The 9,495-nt window shown below is 39.3% G+C and overlaps 1 protein-coding gene across 1 annotated transcript; it reads left to right on the top strand.

Annotated features, from left to right (window-relative positions):
* Positions 1–1,643: 1,643 nt before the first annotated feature.
* LOC107035849 lies at positions 1,644–5,682 on the top strand. Its single transcript, XM_015253449.1, has 2 exons — positions 1,644–1,823; positions 3,715–5,682. The coding sequence occupies exons 1-2, from the start codon at positions 1,644–1,646 to the stop codon at positions 5,620–5,622; spliced, it is 2,088 nt and encodes a 695-aa protein (XP_015108935.1). The 3' UTR covers positions 5,623–5,682.
* Positions 5,683–9,495: the final 3,813 nt, after the last annotated feature.

The following is a 9,495-nucleotide window of genomic DNA, read 5'->3' as shown; positions in this document are numbered from 1 at the left end:
TTTGGAAAACTATTTTATTTGAATAAAAGTAAAAATAAAAATTTAGTTGAAGTTTGGATCGAAGTTTCAACACGTACTATTTGGAAAAAAAACAATCTTTTTGATTCAAAAGTTTAAACAAACTTTAAATAAAGTTTATTTCATTGAAATTCATCATTTCTCTCGGTGTGTACATATGGTCAATGAATTTGATACCCTTCTTCTCATTTTTAATTAAATTTATATAAATAAATGACGCGTTCTAGCGGAATATCGCTCATCTTAATTGTCTTTGTGATGTAATCTTCCTTTTGGATGAAATTTTATAAGTTTTGTCCACATGCAAACAACAACTCACTCACGAAAAATTTCCGTAAAAGAAACTGGTAAATTCGATAGAAAATGCCATCAGCTTTTGACTGATTCTATTAAACAATTCCGCGGCATTACTGTTCTATTTTTTCATAGGAAATTTCCAATACTCAACTTTCTAGACAACTTTTTCCATTGAGGCATTTTTTCCCATCCATTTTTCTTCTGTTCTCATTACGAAAATCAAAGAAAAAACCGAAAATTTTAACCGAGGGATTTCTATAGAAAATATTTTAATAGAATAAATTGTATAGAATGGAATTATATTGCAATTTTCTATAGAATATTTTCCATTAAACATTTCTGTTGAAAACAACATGCAGATGAGTTGCGGGATTTTTTAATAGAATCGGCTAAAAGCGAATGGATAGTTCAATGAAAATTCAATACTACTTTTCAGCGAATTCACTAGGTTTTTACAATTTTTTTCCATCTAAACTGTTTTTTTTTATAGAAAAGATCAGTAGAATGATTTTCCAAGTTTTTTCACATCCATTTTTCACAAAAATCTCGAAAATTTCAGTTAAAGGATTTTCATGGAAAACATTTCAACAGAATAAGTTTTATAGAAAAATGGAATTCTACGATTTCTTCAATAGAATATTTTCCACTAAACATTTCTATTGAAAAAAATTCCGATGAGCTGCAGAATTTTTCGATACAATCGGCCAAAACCGAACAGACAGATCAATAAAAATCCAACAGAATTTCACAGCAAATTCGCTAGATTTTTTAAGATTACTTTTCGTATGTGTCTCTCATCAATTTGATCATATTCATATTCTTCTAGATATTTTTTTTGTTTCTTATAATTCCACATTACCCACGAAACATCTGCAATTAATTCACATGATCCTCACCTAAAAAAAATTCGAGCGATTCGCACTTGTCAGGAAAGTTACCTCATTAGCCACCTCATTAATCCCGAGAAATGACGAGTGATTTTGAATGGCCACATATCAAGGTCTTTCCGCAGGTATCACCAGATGCAAATGAGAGTGAATAGCAAAAAAAGGAGCGGGAGCTGTGGCGGAAGAAAAGGGAAGGGGATGTAGTCCTATTGTGTCACTCTATATATAACCGAGGACTGGCACCCCACGCGGTATTGTCAACATTCACCGCATGTGCGGGTAACATGGTTTCCAGTTGTAAGGTACCTGAAGAGTCACTTTCATTATTCCGTTCTCCACCGGGTTTTGTTCAACCCCTGTTCTGTGACAGTGCACGTTGGCCCAGTTTACCATTCTGTGGATTGTAAGAATCACGGGATGATTCTTTTTTTTTGTTTCAAGATGACGCCATGGCTGATGGCAGTGTTCTGCCTGGTTACAGCGGGCTGTCTCAACGTGACAGATCAGCAGACCAGCGAGTCAACACAGACCGAGCAAGTTGCTATTCTCAAGCAAATTCGGAAGGTCAATGACGATGGGTCGTATACTTTTGGCTATGAGGCTGGTGACGGATCGTTCAAGGTAGGTTTATGGAATTCTGGGTGATTATTGATGACAAAATTTGAGGAAAAGAAGTTGATGATTCGAGAATATTCGGAGGAGTTTGCAAGCTGGGTCTAATTATTCGGTTATCACGTGTGAGAACATTTATAGGAAACCGGATAGGACTTCCTATAGGATTTCCTGCGGAGAACGCGAACATTTCCCGTCGGACTTTCCTGATTATAATTTTCTGGATGATGTGTAGGATTTCCTATTGCAGTTCTCGTAGGGTTTTCTAGAGGAGATCTTGTGAAATTTTTCCCTTTCGAGTTCTGTATAGGATTCCCTAGATTTCCTTGATAGGGATTATGAAGAGGTCCTGTAAGGGTTATATGCAGGTCATAACGAGGGATTGCGAGGTTTATAAAAGAACTGCTATGAGGTTCTTGTGATTTTAACCCCTCAAGTATGGCGTCCATGCCACATATGGACCCGAGAGCTCTGTATGTCATATAGACCCTTTCCGTGATTAATAAAAATTCATTATCTTTTGTACTATTGTAGATTTCGAAATTCTAAAAATTTCCCCATGAAATAGATAAAATTATCAACAAAATGCGACTCGATTTTTTTTTCCAAGTGATTTTTAATATTTTTTTTCAATACATAAACAATACGGAACTGAATTCGATGTCAGATGCAGATTCAAACCTCTTATTTATCAAGCTAATTTTCATCAAAAATTATGAAATTTTTACCGAACATAGTCTATACATTCCTGTATCGAATAACGCAAACGAGATTTCGATTCAGTGAATTACTGATTTGTTATTAACAAATTTCTGACAATCGCCGATCTTGGCAACCGTTTGTAATATCGAACTGAGATTAGTCTTAAAAATTCCAGAAAAATCTGTATAAAGGAATATCGTAATTGAACAACTTATTGGTGAAAGCTCAAGATTATCATTAAATTTTAGGTGATAATTTTTTGATCATCAGTGTAGAAATTGTTGCGGATTGAACAAAGAATGCGAGTAGACGGTAGGCCGCCGGCCAATGAGGACACTACGCGATATGGGCGCCGTATTTGAGGGGTGAACACTCCGTTGGTCGCGTCGTAACCGTCGCACCACACCAGCGTAAAACGACAATGATAAATTTGAAAGATCTAGGAAAAATCTGAAAAAATGAAGAGTGATCTAGATCGTACTTGCAGAAGTCCCGTGAGTTTTTTAATGTTCAGTCTTATCCTAGATTATATACTCAAGCTCAAAGTTGCCCTGTTCTTCCGAAAATTCGCCTTATACACGGGACGCGGTCCGGAGTTTCGGAATAAAAATTTGAAAATCCAACTACCTATGATATTTTTGGCGGACATTCTCATGGATAGAGCTTCTAGACACTCCAAAATGGAATGTCAAATTGTCCCAAATTTTTCTGAGGCTTTACTGCAGTGTAATTTGAAAAATCGAAAAAAGTCTGACGCTGCGCTCATAGTGCGATCAACGGAATGCGAACAAGGTTTTAATGAAGGTATGGGTACCTTAGGGAGGCCCTGGAGAGTGTTATGACTTTTTCTTTAAACTTCAAAGTAATTTTCAACTAACGATTTTGTTGGCCCAACTAAGACTTGATTGAGAACTTGTTCGTTTTTCCCTCAGTGTATGATGTTCATATTATACCTCATGTAGGGTCTCCTCATAACCGCTGTAAAGGAAATCCTATAGATAATCCTACAGAAACCCCTATAGGAAATCCACTAAGAAGTCCTGCAGGTAACTCTATAGAAAAAGCTTGAATTCTCCAAAGCATTTTGTCACACGTGATGGCTTACCATCTTCCCATTTCACGTTAATATTCTCGCCTCAACAACTATATTATAAGACCACCCGGCCGAAGAACAAATCAGAACCCCAAAATTTGTCAGGTCGAGACCCGCGACGTGCTTGGCAACGTCAAAGGTACCTTCGGTTTCGTCGACGCTAATGGCGAAATAAAGAGGGTCACCTACTCTTCGTCAAACGGGACAGGCTTTAAAGCAACGACGCTATCACCATTGCAGGAACAAGTCTCGGTAGTCCAGAGTATCCCTCGTTCCAACCGCAGTTCAAGCACGAGAAAGCCTACTGTAGTCTACGCAACATCAACTGAGTCCTCCTCGTCGTCATCCTCCTCCGCAAAACCCTCTTCCGTGGTTCAAACGATTCCCCGAGGCCGAAAGACAACGACGACATCCAGCACGACAACAAGTACCACTGAGACCCCACGACCGACATACGGACACTACAAGACCCTGAAGAACCGTCCACGTTACTTCATCAACGGCCAACAAAGGCCGCCAGCAGTGTCCGTCGAGGAGGATTCGAGTGAAGACTCCCAGATCAATCGTCCTAGTACAGATGAGAAGGTCGCCACCTACCGACGGATCCTCTTCGCCAAGCGTCCGATCGATCACAACCTGCGACCGATAACGGAAGAGTTCGAGGAGAAGGAGGAAGAGCCCCGGGCGAGCAGCGGAAACGCCCTGAGACGACAGCTTCAAGAAGACACCACAAAACCAGAAGTCCAAGAAGTCCACGAAGCGACGGACGAGCATTCCGACGTCTACGGTGGCGCGCTCTCGACGACGAGACCCCTGTTCACCACCAGCAGTCCCCCTCGTATCCTTCACCGCTTGCGATCAGAACGACCAAAGCTTTACCAGGTGACTCCCCCAGCCCAAGAGAATATCGGACCAGCTCGCTTCGACAATCCAAAGTACGAGACCACCAGAAGTTACGAAGCGTCGACCAAAGCAGTTGAAGAACGTGAGGAACGCGAGTCAACCCCACCGATCGTCTTCCGTCCCTCAACACGAATCCCAGACAGGGACTACGCTCGACAGACGACGGAGTCCGTCTACGTCCGTCAACCACCAGAACAGATTCTCCGGGATATCTCGTCTGGACTGCTGGTGCAGCAGAACATGGAGGAAGACGGCTACCGACCAACGCCCGTTGGACGAATCTTATACAGACCTCAACCGAGGGCACCGATCTACCCAACCACGACAGACGCCAACGTTCAGTACCTGACGGAGAACCCGATCACAGAGCCAGACCCACCGAGAGCTTACATCCGACCGAGACCGTACGCCAGACCCCTGCCCTACGATCCCGAGCGACCGCGACCAGTTCTACGACCCATTGACGACCGGGAATACGACTACAGTTACCGAAACATAGCACTTCCCCCAGAAGCGCCCAACCCTTTACCACCTCCCCTCAGCAGACGAGACTTCCAAATCCTCCTGAGACGTCTCTTGATCAGCCAATACGGACCTCAAGCGTTGACCTACCCCAGGACCTACCTGGAAGACGCTCTGTACGACCAGACCCCCTACCCCACCTACCAGACGGGTTATCAGGTCCCAGGACGCCAGGCCCTCATCTACGAGCCTCACATAACCTCAAACAGATACGGCGACCGCGGCCCTCTCCGTCCGATCCTCCCCAGACCCGTCTCGCCGATAGACCCAGGGCTCTATCAGACCCCCAGGTACCCCGATGACTACCAAGACCCCAGATACATGAAACGCGTCTACAGACAGAAGTTCTATACCCAGGAGATGGCTGACGAGTCGGAGAACGACGGCGAGGAGATCCTCCCGCCGCCGATCCGCGAGGCCCTCCTCCTCCGGATGCTCCAATTGGCGATCCATAACGATCGTCCCGTCTCCATGATGTCCAGCTCAACAACCCCATCCCCCTCCACACCCTACAAGAAATCCGGGCCGACAAGGAGTGTTCAAATAATCTCGGATGACGACGACAAAGACGTGAGAAAAAAAATGTAAAACAGAGAGTTCATAATTCATGTACTAGACGACTTTTCACGTGTGAAAACATTCAATAGAAAAAACGGGGAATTCGCTAGAAAATTCTATTGGAATTTTATAGAAATTTTATGGGGTTTCTATAGACTTTTTATTAGAATTCTGTTGAAAAATTTTATTTGTTTTTTGCGCTGATTCTGTTGGATATTTGATAAGAAAAACTGAATAGATTTCGAATTTCTGTTTGAATTTTTCTCTTAACCCTTAAGTGGTCGCAGCTCTCCGCCGAACGTATTTGGTTGCACGTTAAGAGAATCCTCGTACCGTGCGTTTTACGATTTCGAGAAAAAAAAAATTGAGGAAAAAAATTAGTTCCACGTTCACAGGTAATTTTGAACTTTCAATGAATAAGAAATGGGGGTATGGAAACGAAATAGTTGTCAGATAATCCAAGAACTCCATTTGAAAAAGTGCAAATTTATGAAATTTTGAGCTTAAACATGGAGATTTTCAACGACTCGAATTTTCAGAAGATTTTAGTAATTCACTGGTGTAAATTCGAACCGAAAAAAAGATGTCGATGTGTTCCATATATGTGAAAGTAGGAATATAAATTTTTATAGATTTTTTATTCACAAAGTTTTTGTGTGAAAATAAAAAATTAAAAAACGGTGGGGATTCCCTCAGGCGGCCACTTAAGAGTTAGGATTTTTTCTATAAGAATGCTTGGGCATCAATTTTCTAAGTTTTCTCCACTCGGATTTCGTAATGCAAAACAAAACCAAATCCAGCGGAAAAAACTTGGAAAATTCGTGCCCAATAATTCTAATAGAAAAAATCTCAAGAGAAAAATTCGAATAGAAATTCAAAATGTATTGACTTTTTCCTATCAAATGTGCAATAGAATCAACGCAAAAATCAAGTACAATTTTCCGATAGAATTCCTATAGAATTCCAAAAGAATTTTCCAGCGCATTCGCTAAGTTTCCTATTGAATTTTTTCATGCGTGTTCTTATGTGGATCACCACAACTTCCGTAACGGAAGTGATACTCCATCTTGATCAGACCGGAACGTATAAATAAGAGTGAAAACAAGTGTCTCAATCCAGCCGATGGGAAAATCGGTGGGAGAAACAAAATACCGAGGGAATTTCACCTGTGGGGGAATTACTTATTCGTCATTCTCCTTGATCACAAGTATTTATAGGTTATGCTGATTTATCCAAGGTTGCTTCATTCACCAGATGACGCACAACTCTATTCTATAAGTTAATCGTGGGAATTGTTATCGACCTTGCCAAAAAATACAAATTGTAACGACAAAATATAACTGTAAATATTATATTTTTATTGAACTAGTGTGATAATTGAATAAAAAATAAAACGAATAAAGTGATGATGGAACAGATCCCGACTATAGTTCTCACATTAATTTTGCAAGATATACTCCATTGGATATCTGAATGGAAAAATAACCCAGGTTGTACATAATTAGCAATGCGCAATTGCAACACTCGGTATAAGTCGTTGTACTTAGCGTCACTGGTGGGCAACAACAGACGAAACGTAATAAAAAAAAAAGAGACAACATCATCGCTCATGGGATCTGGGCGCACGTCGGTTCCACGCATCGGTGACTCCCTGGTCTCAATTCCTTTTTTGCTGTTTTTTTTATGACTTTTCTCACGCGCCCCACCTACGGAGCACTGCGAATTCTCTGGCTTGTCACTTCTTAATTGGTCTTTATCGCAGAGAACGGAACATAATGAAAGTTACTTTCATTTGAATCTTACCACGGAGAGAAATGTTTAGCAAAAATTAACAGTTTTTGATTCGGGGTGTTTGTGTCTAAATTAAATTCTATTAAACGTCGGGAAATTATTTACTTGAATGAAATCCGCTTTATTTGGATCAAATTCAGTAGCGAAGCGGTAAACCGGTTTAAGTCGATTTAGACTATTGGTCAGTTTTTAATGAATATCTCGGAACCTAAGGAACATAGAAATTTTTTCTAATGAACTTTTTTGTAGCTCTCAGTTCGCTCTACAAAAAAGGTTGTAATGAAAATTTCGCTATTTCTCTTGAATTCGGAGATATTCCTCGAAAACTCAGCGAAGGGCTAAGTCGACTTAACCCGGTTTACCGCTTCGCTACTGAATTAAAAGGTTTTCATTCGAAGTCAACCTTGATTTTTATTTGACGTAGGGAATGAATTTATTCACATGTAATATGAATAAGATATTCATCAAAATTTGGCCAAAAGTCAAAATCGACTTAACTCGGTTTTTGATTCGGGGTGTTTGTGTGTAAATTAAATTCTATTAAACGTCGGGAAATTATTTACTTGAATGAAATCCGCTTTATTTGGATCAAATTAAAAGGTTTTCATTCGAAGTCAACCTTGATTTTTACTTGACGTAGGGAATGAATTTATTCACATGTAATATGAATAAATCCATGCGTACGTGATTTTAAAAGAGAATTTATTTGGGATGAAGGAATTTGCTCATTTCATACAATTGAAGCATTTTGATTGAAATGAATACATAACTTTATTCATTTAAAACACAAATATTGCCCCAATGAATGAAAAATTTTTGAATTAATTATCTATTTCATAAAAACTCAAACTTTTAATCGGACTAAATATATATGAGTGTATTAATTTCCAGCAAAAATATCGTTTCAATGCAAAATTTCAAAACGAAAATTTCGTTCTGATGTAAATGGATAACCCTTATAGTTGACAATAGAATACAATTCTATACAGAAATTTCTACTAAGTTTTTTTTCCCCATCTGAAAGTGATTGTCATTCTCGTCTAGTCTACTCTGGTCATTTAGCAAACGAAATTGCACTTTTGTTTGTTGGATGGTGACACTTGTCACAACGCCTCAATTTATGTTTTTTACCGTGAATATTAGGAAATTGTCGTTGCAACAAAAGGCATGTGGATTTATGCACACGGGTATTACAATGAATCGAGGAAAAAGGAAATGCCACATATACGAAAGAGGAAAAGACGCTAATGACAGTGTTAATAATGTCGCAGAGGCAGCTTTCTCCTTCAATTAAATGAAATTAGTGGACTGCTGTTATGAAATTAAAATTAATATGTGAAATTAATAAGAAAATACATTAGCGCTGGGGTTGAACAAAAAAAAAATTTACGGTGAATATTGACTGAATCAAAAAATAACGAATTGTAGTTGACTATTTTTTAATACTCTTATTATTATCAACTTGATTTGCGAAGCATCTGTTTTCTCATTGTCTCTGAGTCTACAACTCATCGCCCCTCAATGCAAGTGTGTTTATTCATGTGCTCATCGCCGTCATCGTTGCCATCAATCTTTCTCCTACTCTTTCCCATCTCCGATTATTGGATACGTAAATTCAGTAGCGAAGCGGTAAACCGAGTTAAGTCGATTTTCACTTTTGACCAAATTTTGATGAATATCTCGGAATCTAAAAGAGATAGCAAAATTTTTCGCACGCACTTTTTTATAACCCTCAAGTGGCTCTACAAAAAATATCTTGACAAAAATTTTTCTATCTCTTTTAGATTCCGAGATATTCGTCAAAAACTGGTCAATAGACAAAATCGACTTAACTCGGTTTACCGCTTCGCTACTGAATTATACATTGCGTCCGCTACTAATGTACTGTTCCAACGTTTACTACTTTGAATTGGACGCAAACGATCAATTTTTTATCAGTTTTTGTCACTGTCAATGGATTTAACGTGGGGACAACATGGGACTACATTGATTATACACCACACACTTGAACCGAGTAGAATACTCTGCAGAACTGTCAGCTTGGAAAAACGAAATGGTCACTTCGTGGGACATTGCCACTTTTTCTATGTATTTTCATACAATACCGATAAT

The sequence above is a fragment of the Diachasma alloeum genome, unplaced genomic scaffold, assembly GCF_001412515.2.
Source record: "Diachasma alloeum isolate Michigan unplaced genomic scaffold, Dall2.0 Dall_scaffold_00201, whole genome shotgun sequence".
NCBI lineage: Eukaryota > Metazoa > Arthropoda > Insecta > Hymenoptera > Braconidae > Diachasma > Diachasma alloeum.
Note: the sequence above shows the minus strand (reverse complement) of the source record. Positions and strands in the feature narration are given on the sequence as shown.